Here is a 26,517-nt window from a genome sequence, read left to right as displayed (position 1 = left end):
TCTGGAACGTGGCGGGTTCTACCCCTTACGCGTGATTTACGGACGTGTGCCACTTGCAAAAGAATAGGAGACGTTGGATCAATTGATGTAGGAAGAAAGACACGATCTACATAATCTCGGTAGTCGTCAGGATAACCCATCTTTACTTATTTTATATGAAACTCAGCCTCCAAGATTGCTGGTCGTACCAAGTGAAACATCTCTAGTGAGATTATCTGCAGCGAGAGAACGGGCAATCCCAGCGCCAGCGTTGGCCCCCATCAACATGGCATTTGGAATGATCTTGAAGGGCGACGCGCAATCGCCCGCGGCGAATACCCCCGTAATCTCCGTCTGGTAGAAGGGCGGGGTGGTCCTGATGTCGCCACGCTCGTCCACCGAGACGCCCAGCTGCGCGAAGAACGGGAGATCGACATGGGTGCTCGGTTGGTGGACGAGGAACTCTATCTCTCCCGGGCTGCCCTCTTCAAAGTCGAGCGTGAGGCCCTTGTCCGAACGCTGGATCCGCGCGATACGGCGGCGGTCGAAGGAGACGCCAGAATGCTTGATCTGTGCAGCCATGGTGTCGTGGAGGGCGGCGTCTCCGTTGGTATAAACGGTGACTCGCTCCGCGAACTTCTTCGTGTCGCCGACAACCATAGAGGCGTGGAACGGACTGCTCAGGGCACCATCTGCCAGTAGACCGGCATGCTGGGCGCCACGGTGTTCGTAGCCAAAAGTAAACATGCAATGAAATCTATTGGCATAATTAGCCCATCTGTTTTGCCCCTATATGACAATCGTGGTTTCGATAATGGTGGCAATAATGATCATGACAAGGGGTTCCTCAGCGATTGATCTTACATCCTCTCGGGATAGTTCTCCGCATACCCCGGTATGTCCGGGAAGACGTTGCGCTTTCCCGACGCAATCAGCAGCTTTCGCCCGGTCCAATTATGTCCTCGACTGTCGGTGATTTCCAAATCTCCGTCAGACTCTCGGGTGAACGACACTGCCTCGCTGTCGACGAATGTCACCAGACCTGTCGCCAGGAGCTCCGCCCTGGACGCGGCGCGCAACTCTTCCGGCTTCCGCCCCTCCCATCCGGAAACAGCGTGGCAGGGCAGAGGCCAGGCATTCCGTGGCTTGGCCGTGTCCAGGATTAAACAAGTGTGCAGATGTCGGTACAGCGTCAATGCGGCGGACATGCCCGCGTGGCCGCCGCCGATGATGATCACGTCGTATTTGGTCGGATTTGACATAGTCTCTTCATATGTTGATCAGTGTGAAAATAGCTAGCAGGCGCCAAGGGAGGTGGGAAAGATTAAATAGCGCCGTCCCGGTGCCCGGCGCAAATAGACACGTGATTTCATTTCCCGGGATAGTGTTTCTCGTTATCGTAATCCCCTATCAGGTCAGGCTTTCTCTAATTTCCATAATTAGATTATTGGTTAATTCGTTGACAAGGTCGGAGGTAGCTTTTGATTAAACAAGTCAGTTAACGTTGGAAAGACGAGGAGAACAAAGTGAAGATGTTGTTGCTGTCATTGTTTGTGTTCTATATTTTGATAAGGGGCTGGGGTTCAACGGCTCAGCCCCTTCTACTAATTGACCATCCAGTTCTATATAGCTATCGAGCATACAAGAACAATTCATTTGACCAATATTTGTTGCTTCTTAATACCAGTGAAATGCCCTTGGCTGGGCATTACTTCCAGCGCCGGGCTGTCTCCTCATTGGAACTACGGCGGTATCGGTACGAGACTTTCGACCCACGGCCCGAACAGTGTGAAGGGCAGAAAACTCTCCTCGCCCATGCGCATGCGCAGAAACGTGTCTCCGGCCAGGGGCAGGCTCGCCCATATGCAGCACGTCACCCAGACGTACCCGACCAGGCGCCGCCACCGCTCATGCCCCGTGGACCGCAGCCCCAGGCCTCTCCAACACCAGCCCACGGCGTCTTCCAGCGTGATGGCAAGGGCCTGCCACACGAAGAAGCCGAAGAAGCCGGCGACGACGTCGCCGTCGGAGACATCGGCGCGCCGCGGCATCTGGCGCTGCGACAGGGCGTGGAAGGTGCCCGAGATCAGGAAGGCTAGGTACAGGGTCGTGTAGGACGACCAGTTGGTCCCCCGGGGGATGCCCAGCCATTCTACGAAGGCGTCCGTGTACGATGTCAACATCTAATAGGGAAAGCGATTGGTGAGTAATACTTGATTCATGAAAAAGGAAATGTATGCTTCTGATGGATAAAGAGAGAGGATACTCACACGACGAAGTTGTTGGTGCCAATACTTGCCCCAGAAGGATCGCACAGTGGTTACTTCGGAAATGGGCCCAAAGATCGGTGGCCAGTCCTAGTGGCTTTGTCAGCTCAGTGCTGCATAGAGAGGGATTTGGGACAGTAAACGCTACACAGGGAGGGCCTTACCATGGGTCTAGTAAGACCAGTCACCACACCGACGAAGGCAAGCAAAGAATATTGCATCGTGAGCATGAAGTACGGTAAAGCGCCGAAGACCAGCGCCCGAGCAAAACTCCACCGCCAATCCGGATGCCTCAGGGTGAGGTCATGGCTGTTGACCGCACCGACGAGGCCATCAGGTGTGGTGTAGAATAGCCGCCGAGAGAGGCTGAATAGAAGATCCGATATCAGGATGCACTTGGCAAAGTTCCAAGCCTGCAGTGCTAGGAACGCGGCCCTCTTCTTGCTTTGGACGGGATGCACATTCTTCACCTGGTAGTTCCAGCGGGCCCCGCGTTGGTTCAGGATCAGGGAAAGGGCCCACCGGAGCTTCTTCCACCCGAAGGCTTTGTAACCTACGGCTTCCTGGCGTGAGCGATCGAGGCGCCAAAAGGCCGCCTCGGGCCCTCGGGGGCCGGAGAAGAGAAGTTTGGAAAGGGTGTCGAGGTAGTAGGACCAGGCAATGGTGAAGGGCTGCACCAGGCCGGGGTCGTTGGAGAAGTGCGGGTGGAACTGGGTGTACAAGCACAGCCCTGCGATCAGAGCGGCGAAGACATAGTTGCGACTACGAGACGGGGGTGACGCTAGTGCCAGGACCTGGACAACGTACAGTGCAACGTGGGGGATAATGGAGGAAGACGGGTCCCTGAGTCTGGGCGAGGCCGGCGGCGTAGTAGATGATTGGACCATGGCGGCTGGTGCTCTGGATGGGATGCTCAGAAGGATCTACTTCACCAGGCATTATGCTAAGGATTTGACACTACGAAGTGAACCAAAGTAGTTGTTTGCAACCTCGAAGCTATAGTATCAGCACTCAAGGGGCTCACTACTCGGGAGCCGATTCAGTTTCTCCGGGCCCCGGGTGACAGACAGGAAGATACTTCGGCACAATGATACGGCGTTTGCTTCAGGCTCACCTAGATCGGGTCGCAAACCGATAGGTTGAAAGCAGGTTAGAAATTGGCTTACAGTCGACGCACAAGCAATAGCCTCGGTTGGAGAGTCATCATCCTTTGCGCGGCTCCCTAGTACTGCGTGTTAGATTTACGATGCCTGACGAAGACCAACCAGGGTATGTGATGGAGAATGACGCCGAAGCCGAACGGCTGGCGTACCAGCACACTATTCTGAAAGCCTCGATGGGAGGCCAGTTGGTAGTTGCTCCGGTCGATCTCTCGCGGCGCGGATTACGCATATTGGATTCGGGAACTTCGAACGGTAAGTAAGCTCCATCAGCTTGCCGTGTTTTAGCCTATGATTCGCAAATGGCGAAGCTAGAAATCTGATTGATGGAAACATTACCTGGCAGGCGTATGGCTGTCGGACGTCCGCGGCCAGGTCGCTCTCCCCGACGCCGCTACCCTGATCGGTACCGACGCCAGCGCCGCTCGCTTTCCCGTCCCCTCCCCCGCAGGTGTCACTTTTGCCGTCCACGACATTCGCAACCCGTGGCCACCGGAGTGGAAGGGCAGCTTTGACCTCGTCCACCAGCGGCTGGTGCTCGCTGGCGCGGGACCCGATGTTTCCGGGGTGCTGCATGGGCTCTTAGAGACCGTCGCGCCGGGAGGCTGGGTGCAGCTGATGGAAGGGATCAACCGTGTTTCCGACGACCACGGCCCCGTCATGAAACAGTTCCAACGCCTCATGATGGAGTTGTTCGATGCATTGGGTACAGGGAACACCTTCTCCGCGGACATGAGCACGTGGATCAGCGAAGCTGGCTTTGCCAATGTTGAATCTCGCATGATTCCCTACGACATTGGGGCAAAGGCAAAGGATCCAGATCTGCAAGTCAAGAGCACCCAAGTATCTTGTATAGCGGCAAGCGGGCTAGTGGCCTGGGCAAATGGTAAGCACCCAACGAAATTTGTGACAACAGCAGTGGCTAACAAGGCGACGGCCAGTAGATCACCCAGGTGGAGTCTCGTGTATGAGCCGCCACGATCTAGACACATTAGAGTCCCGTTTGAGGACTGAGCTCTCAGAGCGCGGCGGGAGCTACCCTATGCGTGTTGTCTGGGGCCAGAAGCCACTCGACGGGAGTGAAGGAGCAGAGAAAACATGAGCAGTAGACGCAAGCTAGTAGTTATTGGTCTGGTTAATTGCATCAAAGCAATCATGTGTGGCTATGGAGGATATGAATCAAAAGACAGCTTTCGTCCCCATGTGCTCCTCCTGTAACCTCGCCGAAACCCCGGCCCCCGTCATGGCGCCGTCGGCCACGGCCCTGGTCCCCACCTTGAACATGGAGGTGCAGTCGCCCGCGGCGAAGACGCCGTCGACGCTGGTCGCGTTGAACGGCGGCTGGACCACGTAGTCGCCCGTCGGCGTGAGCTCGAGCCCCAGCTGCTCGACGAAGGGCCCCTTGACGCGCGTGCGCGGGCTGTGCGCCAGGAACGCCTCGCCCTTGGCCTCGGAGCCGTCCTGAAACCGGAGGCGGATCAAGTTCCCGTCGGCGGCGTCGCCATCCGCGTTCGCGGCCAGCTCGATCGCGGCGATGGCGCGGCTGTCCGTTCGGTACTTCTTCCCGTCTTCGTAGCCCGCGGTGGATAACGCCTGGGTCATCTCTGCTGCCAGGGCCTCGTCGCCGTTGGTGTAGATGGTCACGACCTTGGCCAGCGAGGCCGCCATGTGCGCCATGTGCATCGCCATCTTGGCCGATGCGATCCAGTCCACCGCCAGAACACCGGCGGATTCAGCACCGCGCTGCTCGTAGCCATGGCAGAAGAGGCAGTGATATCTGCAGCGCGTCCTGTCAGTACCTCGTTCGTGTAGGGATATGGATTTTAGGTGCCTACATAGCGTGAGCCCAGCATTCGTCATACCCTTTCACATCTGGGAAGATGTCGTCCACACCACTTGCTAAGATGACCTTGAAACCATACCACTGGCGGCCAGTTGCATCTTTTGCTACGAACACCCCGTCATCTCGTTTGATGATGCTGGTGATTTCAGTTTGCTCGACTTGTACCGTGTCGTATCGCTTGAGGTCCTCACGGGTCGCCGCTCGAAAGTCTGCGGGGTCTTTGTGTTCCCAAGTTGGCATCATGTGCATATGTTTGCTTCGAGCATTCCGGTAGCTTCCGGAGTCAAACAGAACCGCTGTGTGGAGTTGGCGGGCCAGGGTGGTGGCAGCGGTGAGGCCTGCAGGGCCGCCGCCGACGATGAGGACGTCAACAATGACAGGGTTTGACATGATGGCAGTTCGAGGTCTACCGCCCTAGGCTAAGATGTAAGACGTTTGGCGTAACGTAATGATTTATCCAGTAATTGAGAATACGTAATGACGAGCTTACTCTTTGCAAGAGATATCATGAATAGCATGGAGTTCAAGTAAGTACTTGAGCGTTGAATTTTGATGGCATGCTTGGGAGACTCTGCCCTCTTCTACATTTTGGCCGTTCTGTTGTACAACATACGAAATGGGCATAGCTCAGTACCCGGCTGGTTAAGTACTTTTATGTAGTCTTTAGTGAGGTTGCCAGAGGCTTATCTGCCGAAATGGAGAGCGAGCGGGGGTAACGGGCTGCTTACCAACCTGCTGTCATACCGTTGTTGGGAACTTGTACCAAGTCCGACGGCCTTGGTGCACCTCAAAAGGAGGTCATCGCTGCATTATCACCTGTAGCAGATACAGCAAGTCACAAGCCTAACCTCCCACCTGTACTTTATAATCCAGGCCCTCGTGAATTAGGGGACCATTCAACATGAGTGTTTCATTCAAACCCAAACAGATCGTGCTAATTGACGAAACAGCCCTACAGGAGTTCCTGGGATCGGCCACGGAAGCAGTAGCTCATGAATTTCTACGTCCGTTAGTTCCGCTCCCCGTCGGATCGCACGTCCACGACAACGGCTGCGGTTCCGGCGCCATTACCAAGGCCCTGTTTTCGCTGCAGCCGCCTCTGAAGAACGCGGACCCCGACAGACAGGATATCCGGGTCTCAGCGACAGACAGGAGCCCGGCTGCGGTGAAACAGCTGCAGTCCATGGCCACGTCGGAGAATTGGACAGGGGTAGACGCCCGGTCGATGGACAGCACGGCCCTGTCGTTCCCCGACGGGAGTTTCTCGCACAGCTTGACGGGGTTCGTCTTCCTGCAGCTGGGAGAGGGCGGGGACGTGGTGAGCGCCCGCGAGATCCATCGCACACTGCGGCCCGGCGGGCTGGCGGTGGTCGCGACGTGGGAGGACCTGCCGTCCATGGCTGTCTTTCGACAAGCCGTCGAGGAGCTGCGTGGTGTCGAGGGTGGCAGGCCTGAGGGCGCGCTGCCAGATATGCTGCAGATGCACGCATACGGGGGCCGGCAGGTCGAACAGGCTTTACTGAAGGCGGGCTTCCCCTCGGACGGGATGCGCGTTGAGCGTCATTCGACCGAGATCAGGGTGGCCAACGCCCGGAGGTGGTGTGAGATCGGCTGGTCCATTTGCGGGACTACGGGAGGGAAGTGGATACAGCATGACGAGGACAGTTGGGAGCAGGTCATAGAATACGCCCAGCAAGCTTTGGTGACCGGGCCCTGGTATAGGCGGGATATGGACGTTGAGGGGGCAGGATGGCTGACCCTAACGGCAAGCGTCGTAGTGGCACGCAAGTGATGCACGGTCAAATAGTTCTCAATCGCAAATGCGCGTTTTCACATATAAATGCAATAATGATTTCAGATCTAAGCTATGGGCAACGAGATGTCGGAACTGCACAGTTACTTCTTGGCAACAACAATGTTCGCGACGAACTGGAGCTGAAGTCTGCCGCCCTCGATCTCCTTATATCCTTCCGTCTTCTTCAGCTCATCCTTGATGACTTGAATGGCCTTGTCCCAGTTGTCCTCATCTGACTTCAGCCAGCCGACCGGCGTAGTGCCGCCGATGAAGCTCCAGAGCATATTGGCGTAGCGGTTGACCTCGGACGTCGTGACCGACACTGGTGCCTGGTGCATGGTGATGTTTTCGGTCTTGAAGCCGCCTTCCTCCACGATGCCCTGGAGGAATTCGGCGCTGGACCATTTGTCCAAACCCGCACGAGGCAGCGGCGTGCCCTCGGGCCGGGTGGCCTTCGCGGCAGCCTCGAGAGGGGGCATATTGGGCACGTACTTCCACGAGTTGAAGACAGCCGAGCCGCCGGGCTTGAGGGTGCGATGGACCTCCTTGATGGCGCCGACGCCGTCGTCGGGGAGCACGAACAGCAGGGCGTTGCCGATGGTCAGGTCGAAGGTGCCGTCGCCGAAGTGGAGGGCGTTGGAGTCGTCATGGACCCCCACGGCGGGCCAGGCGTCGTCGGCGGCGTTCTTGCGGTAGACGGCCAGGGCGTCGTCGTTGATGTCGTTGCCCTTGATAGAGATGGAGATATCGCCATCGACGGCCTCGACGACGGCGGCGGTGCCGGCGCCCGTGCCGCAGCCGTTGTCGTTGATGACGTCACCGTCTTTGATGGGCCCGGCGACGACCAGAGATGCCCGGGCGAGGTTCTCCATGCTGTCTGACACGAGCTCATCGTAGAGCTGGGGTGTCGGGGCAATGGCCTGCTTAGGCACAAAGCGGACTTCGCCTTCGGGTGCGTTCATGGTGAATGAAATAATTAGGGAAAGGGCAAGCAGAGAACTAGAGAGTTTTGTTGTTTGCAGGAAATGATATGAATCTAGTAAGAGGTATTGTTGGGTTGGAGAGATGGGTTTTATTTGTCGTTTGGAGACAAGTTGTTGTGTCGACATGAACAAACAAAGAGCAGCGTTACAGCTTTAGGCACCCACCCACCCCATCCGGGGAGCCGGGCCAAGTCAAGTACTTTGGTACCTGCCTTCGGGCGTATTTAGCTACCGAATGGTTGTACAGCCACCAGCCAAGCCGGAAGGCGTTCTCAAGGTATGAGCATTTACGTGTAACATGAATTTCCATTGCCGCACGCAAGGGATGACTACCATGAAAACAGTTGCAGCTTGATAAAAGATCGGTACCCGCGGGCGTGGGGCAACCCGTGCCTACCACACACACCTCGATTCCCCAAACTGCCAGTTCCAAGAAGTGTGTTACTTCATATAAATACTAGCGCTGGATTTGAAATTGAATAGGTAAGGACAAAGAGGTATGTAGAAATATACGTATTAGACCAATTGCACACGTAGCACAGTCACAGATGGTGGTCCTTGTCACACCCGTGCTTTCAATCTTCACCTTGCCGTACGCCCATCTCCTTCCACCCGAACCGTGTATGTTCCGGCCTCTGTGTCCTCCCCTGTCGATTGCTTCGCCGGCATTGCCTCAGGGATCGAATCGTGAGAGTCAAGACGCCTCCGCGACGAGATCCGTTCCAGTTCATAGCCGGTGCTCGCCGGGCTCCGACGGGGACTAAGCGTGCTGAGGAGGGAGCGCACCGATGTGAAGGCTCTGCTCTGTCGGAACCGTGCCCAGGCGGCGGGCGCGGCAGGAAGTGATGCCGTGATCAGAGCGATGGAAGGCTCGTAAATGCTGCAGGTCCGGGAGACATGAATAGTCAGCGACAGCAATCGGATCGGATCGGAAATGGGTTACGTGGATGAGACTCGGTTATTAGAAGAGATAGGAGGTTAAAGGGTCCTTACACAAGAACAAGTGGTATGAGAACCTGAACCCACACGGCGTCAGGATTTAGGGTCGTGACCACGCGGTAATAGAGAACGATGATACTGCATGCAATCGCCCTGCGTAATGTGTTAGATAATTGTATCGAACCGGTGACCGAAAGCAGCATAGCAATGAACTGACAAGATACCCGTCATGAAGACACCTATGACACCAATCTTGTGTCGTCTGGACATTTGCAGCGTCCATACGTTGACCACGGCGAGAACCAGGATAAAGATGTCGAGGACCAGATTGACCGATGCTGTGGCCTTGGCGATGTTCACCTGCTCAACGACCGTGCAGGCTTTGGGGCCGCAGTGGATGCCGATGTAGAGCACCTGGATGACGTAGAGGAGCACCACGATAGTGATGCCCGCCCAGATACACCAGGCCGTCCGCGGGCGGGCTCGTCGGGGGAAGATGTTCTGCAGCAGCAGCAGGATCGAGAGCTTGGCGAACCCATTGGGGACGCCGGCGAGGAGCAGGAAGACGAAGAGCCGGCATGAATGAAGTCATGGTATAGCCACATGGTGACTACTACGACTCTAACCATAGCGATGACCCAGGCTGGTGCATTGCCCGTCTTGCTACCTTTCAGGCTCATCTTAGTGATCTTCTCCATGAGCGACATGACGCGGCCCCAGAAAGCTAGAAACAAGGCAGCGCCCAGCTTGGGGAAAGGCTGCGTCGGCGGATGGTAAATTAGGATTCTGGCTAGGAAATTCTGGTAAGCAGGAGGCACGCGGGCTTCCTCAGCTCCCGTCCGGAGAAGTGTCTGAATAACATATGGTCAGAAACTGAGGGACTTCTGCACTCAATGGGCTTATGGCGTTACCATATATCGTAAACTCGGCCTGGCCACTCTCCGCAACATCGTTACCAGTGAGCGAACTTGGATTGCACCCCCATCAGTTCCTTTGTCAGCCCCATCGAGACGCTCGGTCCAGATCATCACCTCCGCGTACGCTATGCCTCCACCCTCTGAAGCAATGACCTTGGAGTACATGAAAGGGCTGAGATAGTACGCTGTTCCAATCAGCTCTATGGCCTTTTCGTCCCCGTTGTCACTGCGCATCGGAGTGATACTTGCAAACGACGGTTCTGAATAAGGGACCCCGGCACTGTCCATTGACAGTCTCCATCCTGGCACATTAACGACCGCCGTAGCGATGGGTGTGATGCCACGATCATGGATGAACTTTGCTGTACTCAGATTGGATCCGTAGGCGAGGTACCAGACGTTGGTTTTGGGTGGGGACAGGGTTTGAAGAACGGGCATTTTGCTTGGCTGTAGGAGAACAGGATCCGGCTTTGCCAACACAACAACTCACACGGCCCGCTACGGTGGATATATCCGAGTCCCAGATGTTATTTGAATCAGAAAGCGTGGTTGGTAAAGGCTACGGCCGGGTCAGCCTTTCGGCAGCCGGGCCCAGACTGGCGGGAAGTGAATACAACAACCAAGGGGTGTACGCATCTAGCATATTGTTCGGTCACGTCGCACAACACTTGGATGATCTTAGGTGCCGCCCGCGTGCATGGTGAACTGCATATTGTATTTGGCTAGCCTCCGTGAGAAATTGTCCGTCTAAGCCATCAGCCGCTTTTAGTTTACTCCATCATTAGCATCATACTACTATTGACCAGAACATGATGCAAAATATTCGCGTATCTTTGCTTCAAGAGATAGCTCCCGTCTTGAAGACAAAACCGCAACATATCGACAGTTCAATTAGTTTTGTTCGAAATGGCGGAGACTCCCTATCAGCCATTATGATTGCCTCATCCTGCCGGGACAAGCAGCTGCTGGTAACGGTAGCCATGCTTATGGGTCTCGACTCGATAGAATGCATCGTACATGAGCTAGAGAAGACGTCTACAAGCCTTGGCTTCCGAAACCAAGCCTACCCCAAGCCCCTTCCTGAACAGGCTGGGTTGCCGGAGAATTGTCACACACTGCTACCCCTATCAATCATCACAATGGGGTGGTCACGGAAGCGACAGACATCCAACTCTCTCTCATTCATGGTAGTAGGACTCGAACGGGACATAACGTTATACGGTACTCTGAGACCTACCAGACACATGATATACCCGAAATCAAACGAGCTTGGAGAGCCATTGTAATGACCGAGCCCATCTTTCGCACGATATTCGAAGACCAGGACAACACCTACCGTGTCAAGGAGACTGAAAATGCTCCGTTCATATGGAAGAATATGACTGTGACGGATCCTACAATTTACGAATCACCCCCAGCACTCGACGATCTCGACACAGACTTCATGCATGTTGCATTCCAGGTGATTCACCTACAGTCGACGAGCGGTGAAGCAGTGGAGAGCAAAGTCATTTGGAATGTTCACCATGCTCTAATGGATGGTTATTCTGCTATGTTGGTCCTGAACAAACACAGGGCGATTTTAGCTGGAGAAAGACCCAACCCCAGCCCGTCGTTTGTATCCTTTCTCGGGGAGGTCACCGCATTTCGACAAACTCAGAATGACACATCGCATATCTTTTGGGACTCACAAAGAGATAGCTTGCGTGCTGCAAACTGCGACTTACTACTTCGAAGTCCGATCTCTCCAGTTACGCCCTTGTATGCCAGGGAAGACGTCATGATGGAGATCTCCGCGGCTGACCTGTCCCGGCATGCCAGGGCCGCTGGTGTGACAGCCGCGACTATTTTCTATACTGCCTGGGCTCTCACCCTCAGCAGATATGTCGACTCCAACCATGTCTCCTTTGGAGTCGTCCTTTCCGGCCGTACTATACCTATCGCCGGCGTCGAGCAAGTGATCGGGCCCCTGATCAACCTTGTGCCCTTTTCTATTTCGCTTCCATCTTGCCTCAACAGCGCGGATTTACTAAAATCGGTCTTTAAACGCTCCATAGAGCTCGACACCTTCCAATGGAACGTCCCCAGTTGCTACGCTAAGCAAATGTTTGCCTCCACACTGGATATTCACTTCGAGGCACCATTGTTACGCAACAGCCCCCTTAATCTGCTTAAAGAACCCGAGACCAGTGTAGTCTCTGAGATACCGCTCAGGGTAGATATACAGCTCGGCGGATCCGTCAGGCTGTATTACCACGAGCATCGGTTCTACGGGGATGACATCAAACGGCTTGGCAGGACGTTCGCCCGAGCGGTATCAGCCGTCACGAACCCTGGCCTGACAGTTGAACAGTGCCAAAAGCAGTTGGCCACCTACGAGTCGCATTCTCTTTTGGGGATTGGCAACTTCTTTTCGGTCTCGACAGCCACGTTTAGTGCATATAATTGTACTTTGGTCGACCTGTTCCATCGAGCGGCGCAAGCAAATCTCGAGGCCATCGCAGTAGAGAAGGGCACTGAAACCCTCACATACTCCGATCTTCTCTCTTTATCAGGCCGGGCTAGCGCCCACCTTGCTCTTTATATCAAACCGGGAGACGTGGTATGCGTCCATGCCGACCGTACTGTGAGCTGGATCGTTGCGATATATGCAGTGCTAGAAGCCGGGGGCATATATTGTCCCCTTGATGCCGATCTTCCGGGTGCTGTGCGAGATCAAATCTTCTCACAATCCGGAAGCCGCGTTTTCATCGGGCCTAATAAGTCATCTCCCAAGACACAAAGGCCCAACGGCTGGACCCTCCCACTTGAAGAGCTTTTGGGGAGATCCAACAACCAAGAAGCGGTCAAGACTGTAAAAGGTGGTATCGTATCGATAGGGCCTAAGGCTGGAGCATACGTTTGTTTCACTAGTGGTTCGAGTGGTTCCCCAAAAGGTGTCCTATGTTCCCACCAAAGCCTGGTAGCCTTTCAACAGGACTTCGACGTACGCCTGCGATCACGTCCCGGATGGCGGGTCGGACAGGTCATGTCCCCGGGCTTTGATGGAAGTATTCATGAAATATTCTCTGCCCTGAGCTATGGGGCCACGTTGGTCTTGCGAGCCTCGGCAGATCCGCTGGAGAACCTCTCCAGCGTAGACGCGGCAATATTGGTGCCGTCTGTGGCGATCTTACTTCGCCCGCAGGACTATCCCTCGCTACGAGTCCTGTACCTGGTAGGAGAGGCGGTGTCTCAGGCCCTGTGCGACAAGTGGGCGGGCGAGGTGGCCACCTACAACATGTACGGGCCGACAGAGGCGACATGCGGAGCCACGATCAAGAAGCTGCAGCCGCATCAGCTCCCAACACTCGGGAAGCCGAACCCATCCACTCGGGTATACGTGCTTGACAGCCAAAGGCAATTGGTCCCAAAGGGTGTTATTGGCACAATATATCTTGCCGGCGTTCAGATATCTCAGGGATATATCAATAAGCCACGAGAGACGGCGGAGCGTTTCCTACCCGACTGCCTCGGGTACGGACCTGATGAGCGCATGTACCTGACCGGAGACCGCGGATACTGGAATGAGCAAGGAGAACTCTGCTTTTGCGGAAGGAGCGACAGAGAGCTCAACCTGCGTGGATTCCGCGTTGATCTCGACGATATCGAAGTCCGTATCCAGAACGCCGTCCACGGCTGTACGGGCGTGGCAGTGGCCTGTCGCGACGATGGATCTCTCTTGGCCCAAGTGCAACCCCGCGACCTTGATGGGGCGGAAGTACAACAACTCCTGTCTGGGGTGCTGCCCAGCTACATGGTACCCCGTCACATTGTGCCCGTATCGGCGTTTCCACGGACCAATGCTGGGAAGCTTGATTACAATGAAGTCAAACACACTGTCATCAGCTCTCCTGGGCCCCCATCCACATTCATCAGTCAGAGATTACTGCAAGATGTTGCTAAAATATGGAACGATATACTTGGGCTATCGGGTGTGACTTTGGACGCTGATTCCGACTTCTTGGAACTAGGTGGACACTCTATATCACAACTACAACTGGCGAATAGGCTGTCGAAGCTATTTTCATGCTCTATATCACCCGTATTCGTCATGCAGTCGGCTACGCTCGGAGAACTTGTGGACGCATTGCAGCGACACCTTTCCGCACCTGGGAGACTATCGACCCCTGAGGTCCTAAAAGAGTCGCCATTATCTCCTATCGAGCTGGAGTGGTGTTCTCGGTACCGGTTCGCAGGCAGTAGTACATCATCGTTCAACGTGGCCTTCGGTTTCGCTCTTGGGCCTATCACGGAGATAACAAAGCTGGAAGATGCCTGGAATTTTGTTTTGGATCGTCATGAGATCCTAAAGTCTAGCTTCAAGTGGACCTCGGATTCCTCTGTGCAGAAGGAATTGGCTCGGGAGCCTCCCCATGTTCGTAGAATGGACACGATCAACATTGAACAGGAGATTAACGAAACGTTTGATCTGGAGCGCGACTCTCTTATCCGCGTCCTTCTCGCACCTGATGCTCTCGTGTTGGTCGCAAGTCACATTATCTATGACTACACCTCTCTGAAACTCATGTTGCAGGAGGTGAGCCACACATATACGGGGGTACAGTTGCCCCCGCCCCTATCATTGGCCCAACGCGCAGCAACCGGAGCACGAGCGACTCCTGTGCAGGCAGCATTCTGGAAGGAATACCTGCGGGATGTGCCAACCCCGAACCACAGTATCGGCTCCTGGAAGTCAAGAGACTCTTGCGACGGCACGTCGTACGTTACCCGCCTGCCCCGCGAGGTCTGCGCGAAGCTGCGCCGGTATGTGCGACGCAAGCGAATGACACCGCACCAGGTGGCCTTGGCCGCAGTATCCATGGCGCTCCAGTACCACGCCGAAACATTTGATATAATCCTCGGGGTCCCGCACCTGGGACGACGGAGCTGCTTGGAACAGGAAAGGGTGGGACTTTTCCTAGAGCCTATGCCTGTTCGAATACGCTACCCGCCACCGCCCTCTTTGCCTTCGTCTTCTACGACGGGGGCATTGCCCCCATCCCTAAAGGAGAACATCAAAGACTTTACCAAGGTCGTACAAGAGGCCAGCCAGCGCGCCCTGGGGCACTCCATGCCCTGGCATCAGATCCTGGACGCGGTAGGGGCGGAAACGAAGCTGCCGGACTGGCCCCTTTCGACGTCATGGTCTCCTACCACGAAGGCATGGGAAACACGCACATGGCTGGGACCGACGCGGTGCCAATCTGCATGTGGACCGGCGGGTCGAAATTCAAACTTATGGTCGAGTTCTCGGAGGCGAACGACGACTGTCTACTGATGAGGTTGGAATACAGCCACGAGTGTTTTGATGCGATGTCCATACTGGTGGTGGCAAGGTTGATTGCGACAACCTTTGTTCTCACCGTGGAAGATCGGTCGTTTGAAGAGATCCGGGGCTCTCTCGGTCAGGTTCGGGATGGGGTAGTTCCCAAAGACAATGTCACATCATCTGAGGCGGACGACCTTTTTGGTATGAAGTTTGAAGACCTCTGATGGTCTCTGAAGAGCTCAATTCTTATGTTGGATTACGGAGAAAACATGTTTCTATCTTGGCGTATTTCACGAGGTTGTCTCTATTTGTTGAGAATCTAGAAAGGGCAATGGGGTCGACAGTAATCAAACAAGTTCCATGTGGGTTACTAACTGATAGAAGCACGGAACTCAGGTCTGTACTGACTGATCTTAAAATACACTACTATTTTCGATTAATTTGTTTAAAATCCTCAATTTTATTTATTGCCTGTGGAGACCATCCTCGAAGTCCTCGTTCAGTGGTCCTATTAACAAGGCATCCAGCGATCTCCAAGTGATATAAAGGCGTCCCTAAGCTACGTATTCTTGTTTTAAACACATCGTGAACCCAATAGCAATTGGTTGGTTGAATTCGGCGTCGCAAGACGAGTTGATAACTTGCGAATATGGTGGAAGGAAGGCTTACGTAATTCACCCCCTTTTTGGCTGAAAAAGGGGGCTGCTTAACTAATCCGCACCTTAACTCCGATTACTCCGACACATTAGGGGCAAAAGGTCGAGCTGGTCCCAGTCCCACGTGACCCATCAATCCGGTATCCGGTCAGCTCAGTTTCGGCTACCGAAATCAGTTTCGATTGCCGAGCGACGAATGAAATCGCAAGTATTTTTTCTGGGTCGCATCACACGGGGAGACCAGACAGCAGACCCCCGCATAGGGAAAGCAATCACACCCTCTGACACACTCGCCGCTCACTGCCTCTTTCTAAGGTCTCATTAGCTGAATTAGGTCCATGGCCTCATTTTGGGAGGACCTAGCTCTAAAGGTGTTTGAGTAAGGAAATGGGGAATATTATCATCTCTTTGAATGTGCTCCACTCATTAGTATCTCATTTGTAGACCTCGTAGCATATGAAAGAACTTGCTGTTTTATGCTGTCTCCTAGATGTATACGGTGAGCTAAACTAGTATTTTGGATCAATAGTTAAACCCATGTCTTTGAATACACTCCATATGTTTCCAACATGTAATGATCACTTTCCTGCATTCTCCAGCTCAATGTCATCGCAACGAATATCGCAATCAGCCTGTGAAATCCACACGCCCGACTTCTTGTCCCACGTGCTCGTCGCATCCAGCGTCAGTTGGTACTTCTGAACCATGTGGGCGACGACGACACGGATGATGATATCCGCAAGGTACTTGCCCAAGCACTGCCTCGGACCGAACCCGAACCGCCAGTACTGGTAGCGCATGTCTCCCGCCACCCTGCGCTCCAGGAACCGGGAGGGCCGGTATGCTGCCCGGTCGGGTCCCCAGTAGGGGTTGTCGATGTTGAGTGCCTTGGTGTCGACGACGAAATTCGTCTGCGCCGGCACCAAGTAACCCCCCGTCGCGCGCACCGTTGGCGCCGCTTGCGGGATGGAAAAGGCGGCGATGGGCTTCAACCGCGCGGACTCCGAGATAGAAGCCGCCAGCAACGTATCGCCTCTGGCGATGTATTGGCTCCATTCCTCATTTGCTGTTTGTATCTCGTTTCGTAGCTCGTTTTGTGTATCCTGGTGCGCTGCCAGGAACAATGGGTTCCATGATAGGCCACCTATCGTGACGTCCAGGTTCCCAAACAGCATCTCGTCCAATGTCTGTAAAAGGGTTTCAAGCGTCATACGACCACTTTTGTATGCCTCATACATATGAACTATTGGAGGGTTTCTGCCTGCCCCCTGGCATATTGCATAGACGTCGCAGTTGAACTGTTGCCAACGCATCTTGAAGTCCTTTAGGTCATGATTCGTTTGCGAGAGTAGAAATCTGCTCCAGTGGAAGCGCGTTACCCCGCCTTGAATCACACGGCTGAATAACGAGTCCCGCAAGGGGATAAGATTTTCCAACTGAGATCGTAGAGCCGGGGTGAGCGGCCCATAGATATAGTCTGCCACAATCCACAGGGGAAGGAGCCTCAGATCTTTGCCAGGGTTCATCTGGCGCACCGCTAACCTTCCTGTCGTATGAAGCTCGTCGAAGTATATCTGCACAACCTCTCTGATGCGAGGAATCTGCGCGGCGACTTTTGACTGGGTGAACAAGTCACCCATGCAAAGACGAGTCTGCCTCCACTCGGATCCGGTAACTAGTCCTAAACATTTCCCAAGGAGCTCACCCATTAGCCAGCCTGCATCGTTGTTTTTGGCCTTGGAATGGGAATCAGAGTCTCTGAATACGGTCTTGACGTCTTCTGGTCGAGTCAGAACTCTGCGGTTTGACATCGATTAGCAAAGCGGCAACTGGGAAGGCGGCTGGACAGACTGACATTTCAGATGTCATGCCACTCCAGATACGATATGTCTTTCCGTGCTCTCTTATCCACTCCTTGCTCTTCTTCTCACCCTCCAGAAACTTGGCAACATCACCCTGCCCATTGGGGAATTCATAAGGGCAAGTGGGTATTGGTCTACTCTCGGCGTCGCCATGGCTGAGGATGGGGTATTTAAACAACAAGAATCTCTGAAAACAGTTAGAGCAGCTTCATCGGAAGTATTGAATACATAACGTACATTGATGATCGAAGATAATACGACTTTGAACTGATGCGTGACAGTTTGATATATTCCGGTCCTATTTATTAAGACAAGGGAAATCAGTAGAAAGAGACACAATGATTCGACCACAGGCATATGCATTTTTGATAGGATATATGGATGCATACTTGCTACGTAGAATAAGCACGCAATACTAATACATATGTCGTGATAAGCCATTATAACCGCGAAATGCGATGGCCCCAGTGACTTAACATATCGTGAGAGTCGGAATTCCGTTGCCGGTTCCCGACAATGGAAGTCACGGGCCCCGGTATGTTCAGCATTTAGGTGTGTCAGCTTGGCTGGTAGTATTGAGTATTCATCTTCAAGCAACTGATTCTAACCCTCCATGGAATCGTGCCCATATGTAGGGGCCCGGCTCAGTACTGACTTGACCGCTGGCCTTGACATCATTGTCTCTCCCCATGCCTTGATTTGGGGATACTTATCCAGATCAACTGCCAAGAACTTGAACATCCAGGGCATAGAAAAGAGGAAGTAGGATAAGTCGGCGATGGTCGGTCTGTCTCCCAACGCAATGTACTTCTGCCCGGGAATACCAAGACGTTGCTCTAGGATATCCCACTGTTTGACACAATTCTCGTGAAGTCTAGAAGTCCATTTAGCCTGATAAAAGGTTGTTCAGTGGTGAATGCACTTACTTTGCCACGGTCCTAGGCAATGACTCAGGGTTTTGACGGTTTGGATACCCCTTCAGGAAGTATAGCCAGTATTTGGCTGTCGCTCTAAACGATGGTTAAAAATTTGACCTGGCGGGAAACTATGGCACCCTTCTCAGAGTTAGGGTCCCATGCACTCACCCGAGGCCAGCTGTCTGATAGGCAGTCCATGATAAGACTTGCGCCTTCTCAGCTTTGTTCTTCCCTGTCCACGACCCATCCGGATCGTACTGCTCTGCGAGGTACTGAAGGCACGCCGTGCCCTCAAAAACGTAAATTTCCTGCTTCGTGTCTGGACACCAGTCCTTGAGCGCCGGGACGTACCGCTCGGGATGAACCTTGTAGTACCATGTAGATCTCGTGTCGATGATGGACAGGACGGGGGCAAGTTGCAGTTCCTCGGCTAGTATCAATGGCTTGATGTAGTTGATATAGTTCGTCTGGTCCGCTGCAGGTCCGTTAGATGTGAACCTGACGTGCACAGGTTTGACGCATGTCCTGCCTACCTTTCAAGATGTAGAAGATGACTCTACCATCGTAGGCCACGTCACCTTCAACCACTGTTTCTGTCATCCTTGCTAAAGAATTGGTCGAGTTGAGAGTGAACGAGGAGTAAATCAGTCAAAGGACAGTAACATATGATCTTTCGTTGCTATATAATATGCTTCTTGACGCAATACTTGGGACTGCGACCTCTTCCGGAGTGCCGTGCGGGGGTCGGGCCCCGACGTTACGTCCCTTCTACTGAAATGCATGCAACTTCTTCAGACGGTCTGAAATTGAGATATGTTGACGGGAAGAGAGCAGCTTCAAAACTTGCCATTTGGCTCCTCAAATCTGGCGGAGATCAATGGCTTTCACCCAAGCACGTCGCAAGTTATAAACACGTTCAATTCTCCAGCCCGCCTTGGCTACCAAATCACGCCATTGCTTCTCCGTTCTCTCTTGCCCCCGATCGTCATCATCATGTTAATGTTCCCGTACTGACTTAGACGCCCCGAGTGGCTGTCGGCAAGAAAGGATTCAAGCAAGATTAGTCTGCTATTTGGGCCCGGTGTCATGCTCTGGTGGATCTTCCGGAGAATATCGACCGCCTGCTCGTCTTTCCAGTCATGGAGGCACCACTTCATGGTGTATACAGCGGCCGGTGGCACAAACTGGAAGAAGTCGCCGCCGACCATGTCCACATCCGCGATGCGCTCCCCGACGTCCGAGTACTGGCCCCCTGGGCTGAAGAACGGGCGAGCGTGTTCTATAATGTGTGGACGGTCGAAAAGCCCGCCCCGCATCCGGGGGAATGTTCGCAAGAGACCCGCCAGGAACTGACCCTGGCCGCCCCCGATATCCATCACGAGCCCCTCGCCCACTTCTCCCCACGGATAGTCGGCCAAGATACCCGGCATCTGGGCCGCGGCCCCGCCGCTTAGCGTGCGGTGCAGCTCCGGCACCCACCCCCGCGTCCGGAAGTAGGAGAACATGTCCTCGTCTGTGTCGTAGTTGACCTGTGCGGCCGAACGGTGGTGCTTGTTGGTAGTGTCATCGTCACCCTTTCGGACGACCACGGCCGGGATTCCGCGCGCTATGTCGTAGAACTGCGTCCCATACATGGTTGCCCAGTTGTGCCACTGCGTCCAGTGGTCCGAGCACAACAGGGAGGATGCGGTGCTGTTCGCGTACCGACCCGTCCCATCTTCGTAGCGGAAGATGCCCTGGGCGCACAGAATGTGCAGGACCTGCCCGAGGATGTCGGCGTCCGACCCTGTCGCCTCTGCCAGTGCCTCGAGGGCCATTGGACCACACTCCTTGAGAGTATCTGGCACGCGCTGCTGTACCGTAGCGACCAAAGACTTGGCCCTGACATATCCTGACATGTACAAATGACATCAGTTCGGTGGCTTAACATTAGGCCGGAGGGATGAAGTGATTACCTAAGAAATGGTCGGCCAGTATAAGTTCACTGGGGTCGAGGAGCTGTTGGACCTGGTTGGCAAGATCGACGGCTTGGGCCGCCTTTTCCAGAACCTGGGCATCTGGGAGTCGTTCATCATGGTGAATGGCCTCTTCCAGACGAGGCCCCAGTGACTTCAACGTCTTCAAGCAGCTCTCTAGGCTCTTGCCGACTTCCGACAAAATGTCTGTGAGATCCAAATCTATCCCGGATGTCTCATGATCTCTAGAGTCCATATTCTTTGGGACGCAGTTCTCTGTCGCTAATGCTGATATATGTGTCCTAATTGATTGCCAGGGACTGCGAGACATTCAAGGAGTCGATAAGAACTTATCCAATGGAACCTTTGTCGACCTTCACCTTGTATGGTGTTGCCATGATGCGGGCGTACTATATAGTATTTCACTAGTTATCGGTCGTTTTCGGGTGCCGAGTTGGCCACGCATCCACTCCCACGAATGGCTATAGCCCCGATCCGGTATCATGGACGAAAATTTTCCCATGTGAGTATTTACTTGAATTGACCATTGAGCAAATAAAGTCTGCGATTTCTAGTTGTAGCATGAAAATTTCAATTTGACTCCTTGAGACGCACTTTGATCGCATGCAATGCCAGTAACGCGCCCTCCAAGCAGGCGTCACATACAGGTTTCCCTTCTCCCTTAGTTCTCGAAGAATGATTTGACGTCATCTTCGAGTGGTAGGATATGCCGCATGGAGGTAGCAATATTCTCGACGTCCTCCATGACTCGGAGAACGTTGGATCCCATGATGCCGGCAATATCAGCGATATCGATTCCTCTCCGTTGGAGCTCTCGGACCAGATCTGGATACTTGGAAACATCTTCAAGGCCCCGAGGCCCCGATTCCATTCCGTCAAAGTCCGATCCGATACCCACATGACGATAACCAATTGTTTCGCCAACTGCCTGGATATGATCGGCAACAGAGCCGAGCGATGCAGTCGAAGGATCGTTTTCGAGAAACGAGGCATAGAAGGTAATCATCACAAGACCCCCCATTTTCTCTCAGTGCCAAGAGTATATCGTCAGGTACATTACGACTATGATTACATCGAGAATAGGCGTTGGAATGGGAGAAGATGACGGGGGCCTCGGTGACCCGGAGGACGTCCCGCTGCGTCTCGAAGCTGGTGTGGGATAGGTCCACCATCATCCCCAGACGGTTCATCTCCTTCACCATGGCCCGGCCCGGCAGCGAGAGACCGTGATTGAGGGGCTCGGCCGGCTCTTCACTGTCCGCGTAGGCGTTGTGGCAGGTGTGCGTGAGCGTGGCGTACCGAACGCCCAGCGCATAGTACATGCGAAGTATGCTTGCGCTGTTGCCGATCTGGTGCAGCCCCTCGATTCCGAGCAGCGAGCTGATCCGCCGCCGGGGCCCGGACTGGAGAAACTCGCGGCGCACGTCGGCTGCGGAGTACGCGTGGGTCAAGTAGGAGGGATATGCGCGGACTAGCCGGTGGATTAGATCGATCTGCTGCAGCGTATCGTGGACAATCTCTCTATATGCCGAGTCGGAATGGTCTCCGTCTTCTCTGGGGCTGCCGCTCTTGCGTTAGTTGGAGTTCATATCTGAATATGTTACATTCGCGTTCTCTGTTACCATTCGACATAGGCGCTCCAGAATTGTGCCCCAAGGCGACCTTCGCGAAGGCGTGGGAAATCTACCTGCCCGTAAAGTGGATTGTCTTGGGTAAAGTTCTTTTGATAAATGTGGTTCTGATAGAAGGCACGAATCCATATTAGAAAGTCATTGTGTCCATCTGGATATGTTTAAGACCCCATAATCTGATTAGCTATACAACGTCATCATTTGCCCTAATAATACGATGCAATGACTCAAAAATGCTTACCAATCAACGGCGAAAGTTGAAATGGGTCCAGGATGAAAAGGGTTGAATGGATTTGGCGGTACCATGTAATATAAACCAGCAGCGGAAGCAGAAGAACTACTCCAATCGCTTTGCGATATACATGCAGTGACGTGCGCGGTTCTTTCATCGATGCTGTCCTCGAAAGATCTGCCTTGGGCTTCATAGCAGAACTGGTGTCGGTGGAACCCATCTTGTCGAGTCTAACAACAAGATTAGTACGATCCTGTCCTGTATCAGAGAACCCTCATAGGTTGTCCTAGTAGATCGCGTTTGAGGCTTCATTTAAATGCAGTCGTGGTTTGGGTTTCTGGGTGGGACCTATCTATAATACCGGGCTATTTCGGGCCGTTGCCTTGAGTGTACTACACCGGAGCCCGACTCTTTTCATGCGCGGCCGTAATCCGATACCCCCGATGGCACTATGTTTCGATATTCAAGCACGAAAACCACTATAATTAGCCTTGTGATCTAGTTTCTAATCTGAATTGCGATGTGACATGTAATCAATTCTAATTATCCGTCTTCTTCATTCAGATACCGGGGAAATCTAAAAAAACTACTATTATCTTAACTCTTCACTTATGTCACAGTCTCTGGTATTAGCTACCCTAATAGCTAGGTCGCTATCTTTAATTAAAACAACCTCGTAATAAGGTTCCTTATCTATTAAAGCTATATAGTTAAGTAGAAACTTAATAATTAGTTAAATCTATTAGGTTCTATAACTACGTTATTACAGCTATAGTCGATTATATAAAATACTCTTTTTATAGAAGTGATTAAGTTTTAAGTATAGAGTAATTATAATAATAAGCCGGTTTTATATTACAATAATATATAAATAAATATCTTAAATTAAGAAATTAATAATTACCTTAGTAAACTTAATATAGGGAAAATAGTTATTATTAAAAGGTTATTATAAGTAGTAATTATAATATACTATAATATAGTTTACCATTAAGTCGGTTATATTACTTCGCCGGTTATTAACTTAACTAACCTTCCTTATTAAACTTTAATATATTTTATTTCTATAATTATAATACTAAATTCTTTATTAAAACGAAAGTTAAAATTAATAATTTAAGCGATATAAGATCTTATAAAGCTTATTAATTAAAAGGTTATTATAAAAGCTTTCGGTATCCTATAATCTATAATTAACGACTAACTCCGTAACTGAACTCTATAATATAAAATCCGACATTTATAATAGAAATTAATATTAATTAAAAAGGAGGTATTATATAAGTATATAATCGACCTAAATACCCGAGGAATACCTCCTAAAATCGCTAATATAAAAGATATAACTAATCTTTTTACGGGAATACGCGGTAACGAGTACGTCGATAAATATTAAATTAAACGCTTTATCGATTATAATCTAAATTTAAAGATTAAAATAAATCGGAAATATAATTATTAAAGGGCTCTTTATAAAAATCTAAAAATTATTTCTAATTAATTTAAATTAATTATAAATATAAAAGTTAAATATAATATCTTAAAAAATAACGTATAAAATTTTAACGAAATTAGTTTTATAATAAATATTATTAACTCGATATTCGTTATAATATATACCGATCAATTTAAAAAGGTAAAAATAATTTAGTTTAATAATCGAAAATAATCGATAATAATAAAATATATTAATTTATAAAGCTAATATATTCTACTATTCTTAATTATTTAAAACTAATATTACTTTATAAACTAATTATATAAAATTAACTTATTAAATAACTAAATAATTAAATTAATTTCTAATAACTAGACCGATAACGAAACAGGTTTAAATTAAATTAAATACTTTAATAAATATATTAAAGTATAAATAAAAGGTTATTATTACTTCTTAATTCTAAATAATTATAAAAATTATATTTTAATTAAATTTAAGATATATTATAAAGATAATAGTATTATTATATTTAATATACTTCTTTATTTATTTTATTTACTCTAATTATTAAATATTATACTTTATTTACCGTTAAAGTATATATATTCGAAAGAAATTAAGTTATTTATAAAGGCCTCGATAAATTATATTATAAAGCTTAAGTTCTTTATTACCTTTAAAACTATATATTTTATTATTTTTACGGAAAATAATATTAAATTTAAATTTAACGTATTTAATTTAATACTTTATAATCTAAATAAAGTAATTAATAAATTAAATATATATTTCCGGACGCCTATACCTAACCTATTATATCCGGGGACAATTAATAACTATAACCCTTAAATACTATCTAACCCTTAATAAATAACGAAATACTCTACTTTTATTAAAAATAGAATTTTTAATTATTAAAGAAACTCTTTAATATTAATTTTAAATATTATAAACTAAATAACGAAAAGTATAAACCGAATAATTTATAAAATAACTATTATATATAAATAAGTCCGTACCTTTTAAAATACTAATTTAACCCTTTTAAAGTATTAAAGGGTTAAAAATATATAAGTCTAACTTAAAAGAACCTTTATTATTAAGGAATCTTAATATCTATAGAATAAGAAAGTAAAAGGGAAGTATTTAATACTTAATAAAGATAAAAATAAGGATTTATCGAAATAGCACGTAATAAATAGTAAGCGCTATAATACTTATAGCGAGATTAGTTATAATATATAAATTTATAAAAAAGATATAAAATCGAGTAATAAATTAAATAATAAATAATTTTAATTAATTTAAAGTATTATAATTAAATTAACTTATATAAAAGTGTTAAGAAGTAGAAAGAATAACTAGCGAAGTAATATAACCGACTTAATAATAAACTATATTATTTATTAAATCTTTAGTTTTAGGTTATAAAGAATAATATAAGCTTTTAATATATATCTATATTATTTTACTTAGTATAGTAATTAGCTTAAACCTCTATATATATAAAACTATACTATAACTTATTAAATCTCTATAAGTTTTAATATTAATTTAAATAAAACCTAAGGCGGTTATTAATTATAAATATTAATAGGGTTTATATTAAAGCGAGAGGTTCTAGAATAATTATAATACTTCTTAGTAATTTAGTTACTTTATTAAGCTAGATAATCGACCTTATTTTTAACTAAGATATTATATATTTATTAATACCCTAGATAAACTAGATATTAACTAAGCTTATAATGGAATAGGTAGATCTATATAAAGATTTAAAAGAGAAGGTAGTATTCTAAGGCCTAAATTTAATAAATATAGGATTATATATTTATTTAAGTTAAAAGCTTATATTCTCCTTAATAATTATTAATTTATAACTTCTAAAGTTTTATCTTTTATTTATAAGCCTCTTTACTTTTTAATTAAAGCTTTTTATAAATAATATATTTATTAATAGTAAATCGCTCTAATAATCTATTTTAAATAATAAAGTCTAAAGTAGCTTTAATATCGAATTAATTATAATGATTTAAAGAAGTTATATTTATTTATATTAAATAAACTATTTAAACTTTTATAGGAATTATAGGAGAATAATACCTTATAATAGAATAAGAATAAGAAGTTTTAATTATAAAAAGACTATTTAATAACTAAGTTAAAAGCTTTTTAAAGAGGAAAAATTAAGAAAGTTTATTAAAAGAAGGGTTTTATAAATATCTATCTTTAACTTTATATAGCTATATATAGAACTTCTATTTTATATAGGATTACCCCTAACTTTATTTTCTACTTAAGTCTAAAGGTAATACTTTATTTATATCTATATCTATCTAAGTATTTTATAAATTATAATACACTTTAATAATTCACTTTTAGTAACTCCGTTATTATAATAAATAAACCGGAGGGTCCTAAGCAGGAGTAAGCAATACCAAGGCTGTCCAAGCCGAACCTGAGCCGGCCTGAGTGAAGCCTGAGTAAAAGTAGCGAGAGGTTATGTAATTACTAGCGTCTAGATTAACGAGGTATAACATAAAGAGAAGGGAAGGTGATATTAATAGTATACGGGCTATATATAAGATTATATAGATTAACTTTTATA

At 49.2% G+C, this 26,517-nt stretch overlaps 14 protein-coding genes across 14 annotated transcripts; 3 read left to right on the top strand and 11 right to left on the bottom strand.

The window, feature by feature from the left end:
* Nucleotides 1–162: 162 nt before the first annotated feature.
* On the bottom strand, nt 163–726 carry PG998_004581 (uncharacterized protein; the record flags this gene model as incomplete). The annotated part of the gene is made up of 1 exon (XM_066871399.1): nt 163–726. One exon carries the CDS (start codon nt 724–726, stop codon nt 163–165), a length of 564 nt encoding a protein of 187 aa, XP_066735149.1.
* Nucleotides 727–839: 113 nt separating this feature from the next.
* On the bottom strand, nt 840–1,241 carry PG998_004580 (uncharacterized protein; the record flags this gene model as incomplete). Its single annotated transcript, XM_066871398.1, has 1 exon — nt 840–1,241. The coding sequence occupies one exon, from the start codon at nt 1,239–1,241 to the stop codon at nt 840–842; it is 402 nt and encodes a 133-aa protein (XP_066735148.1).
* Nucleotides 1,242–1,721: 480 nt separating this feature from the next.
* Nucleotides 1,722–3,133, bottom strand: PG998_004579 (aminotransferase GliI; the record flags this gene model as incomplete). Its single annotated transcript, XM_066871397.1, has 3 exons — nt 1,722–2,162; nt 2,250–2,336; nt 2,411–3,133. The coding sequence occupies 3 exons, from the start codon at nt 3,131–3,133 to the stop codon at nt 1,722–1,724; spliced, it is 1,251 nt and encodes a 416-aa protein (XP_066735147.1).
* A 359-nt stretch (nt 3,134–3,492) lies between these two features.
* PG998_004578 (uncharacterized protein) lies at nt 3,493–4,508 on the top strand (the record flags this gene model as incomplete). The annotated part of the gene is made up of 3 exons (XM_066871396.1): nt 3,493–3,661; nt 3,753–4,292; nt 4,351–4,508. The coding sequence occupies 3 exons, from the start codon at nt 3,493–3,495 to the stop codon at nt 4,506–4,508; spliced, it is 867 nt and encodes a 288-aa protein (XP_066735146.1).
* Nucleotides 4,509–4,585: 77 nt separating this feature from the next.
* Nucleotides 4,586–5,639, bottom strand: PG998_004577 (uncharacterized protein; the record flags this gene model as incomplete). Its single annotated transcript, XM_066871395.1, has 2 exons — nt 4,586–5,183; nt 5,242–5,639. The coding sequence occupies 2 exons, from the start codon at nt 5,637–5,639 to the stop codon at nt 4,586–4,588; spliced, it is 996 nt and encodes a 331-aa protein (XP_066735145.1).
* A 511-nt stretch (nt 5,640–6,150) lies between these two features.
* PG998_004576 (uncharacterized protein) lies at nt 6,151–7,041 on the top strand (the record flags this gene model as incomplete). The annotated part of the gene is made up of 1 exon (XM_066871394.1): nt 6,151–7,041. The coding sequence occupies one exon, from the start codon at nt 6,151–6,153 to the stop codon at nt 7,039–7,041; it is 891 nt and encodes a 296-aa protein (XP_066735144.1).
* A 104-nt stretch (nt 7,042–7,145) lies between these two features.
* PG998_004575 (S-adenosyl-L-methionine-dependent methyltransferase) lies at nt 7,146–8,006 on the bottom strand (the record flags this gene model as incomplete). Its single annotated transcript, XM_066871393.1, has 1 exon — nt 7,146–8,006. The coding sequence occupies one exon, from the start codon at nt 8,004–8,006 to the stop codon at nt 7,146–7,148; it is 861 nt and encodes a 286-aa protein (XP_066735143.1).
* Nucleotides 8,007–9,131: 1,125 nt separating this feature from the next.
* Nucleotides 9,132–10,321, bottom strand: PG998_004574 (uncharacterized protein; the record flags this gene model as incomplete). Its single annotated transcript, XM_066871392.1, has 3 exons — nt 9,132–9,467; nt 9,587–9,817; nt 9,935–10,321. 3 exons carry the CDS (start codon nt 10,319–10,321, stop codon nt 9,132–9,134), a joined length of 954 nt encoding a protein of 317 aa, XP_066735142.1.
* Nucleotides 10,322–11,666: 1,345 nt separating this feature from the next.
* On the top strand, nt 11,667–15,203 carry PG998_004573 (nonribosomal peptide synthase GliP-like protein; the record flags this gene model as incomplete). The annotated part of the gene is made up of 1 exon (XM_066871391.1): nt 11,667–15,203. The coding sequence occupies one exon, from the start codon at nt 11,667–11,669 to the stop codon at nt 15,201–15,203; it is 3,537 nt and encodes a 1,178-aa protein (XP_066735141.1).
* Nucleotides 15,204–16,428: 1,225 nt separating this feature from the next.
* On the bottom strand, nt 16,429–17,917 carry PG998_004572 (uncharacterized protein; the record flags this gene model as incomplete). The annotated part of the gene is made up of 2 exons (XM_066871390.1): nt 16,429–17,647; nt 17,706–17,917. Coding segments are annotated over 2 exons (1,431 nt in total), but the record flags the coding sequence as incomplete, so codon positions are not given.
* An 876-nt stretch (nt 17,918–18,793) lies between these two features.
* PG998_004571 (glutathione S-transferase) lies at nt 18,794–19,229 on the bottom strand (the record flags this gene model as incomplete). The annotated part of the gene is made up of 2 exons (XM_066871389.1): nt 18,794–19,104; nt 19,163–19,229. 2 exons carry the CDS (start codon nt 19,227–19,229, stop codon nt 18,794–18,796), a joined length of 378 nt encoding a protein of 125 aa, XP_066735139.1.
* Nucleotides 19,230–19,567: 338 nt separating this feature from the next.
* Nucleotides 19,568–20,446, bottom strand: PG998_004570 (O-methyltransferase-domain-containing protein; the record flags this gene model as incomplete). The annotated part of the gene is made up of 1 exon (XM_066871388.1): nt 19,568–20,446. One exon carries the CDS (start codon nt 20,444–20,446, stop codon nt 19,568–19,570), a length of 879 nt encoding a protein of 292 aa, XP_066735138.1.
* Nucleotides 20,447–20,558: 112 nt separating this feature from the next.
* Nucleotides 20,559–20,840, bottom strand: PG998_004569 (uncharacterized protein; the record flags this gene model as incomplete). The annotated part of the gene is made up of 1 exon (XM_066871387.1): nt 20,559–20,840. One exon carries the CDS (start codon nt 20,838–20,840, stop codon nt 20,559–20,561), a length of 282 nt encoding a protein of 93 aa, XP_066735137.1.
* A 426-nt stretch (nt 20,841–21,266) lies between these two features.
* PG998_004568 (uncharacterized protein) lies at nt 21,267–22,688 on the bottom strand (the record flags this gene model as incomplete). Its single annotated transcript, XM_066871386.1, has 4 exons — nt 21,267–21,533; nt 21,661–22,165; nt 22,228–22,387; nt 22,478–22,688. 4 exons carry the CDS (start codon nt 22,686–22,688, stop codon nt 21,267–21,269), a joined length of 1,143 nt encoding a protein of 380 aa, XP_066735136.1.
* Nucleotides 22,689–26,517: the final 3,829 nt, after the last annotated feature.

This window comes from Apiospora kogelbergensis (genome assembly GCF_038363985.1).
Source record: "Apiospora kogelbergensis strain CBS 113332 chromosome Unknown utg000002l_segment0_segment0, whole genome shotgun sequence".
NCBI classification, from domain to species: Eukaryota; Fungi; Ascomycota; class Sordariomycetes; order Amphisphaeriales; family Apiosporaceae; genus Apiospora; species Apiospora kogelbergensis.
This window is presented reverse-complemented; position numbering and strand designations above follow the sequence as displayed.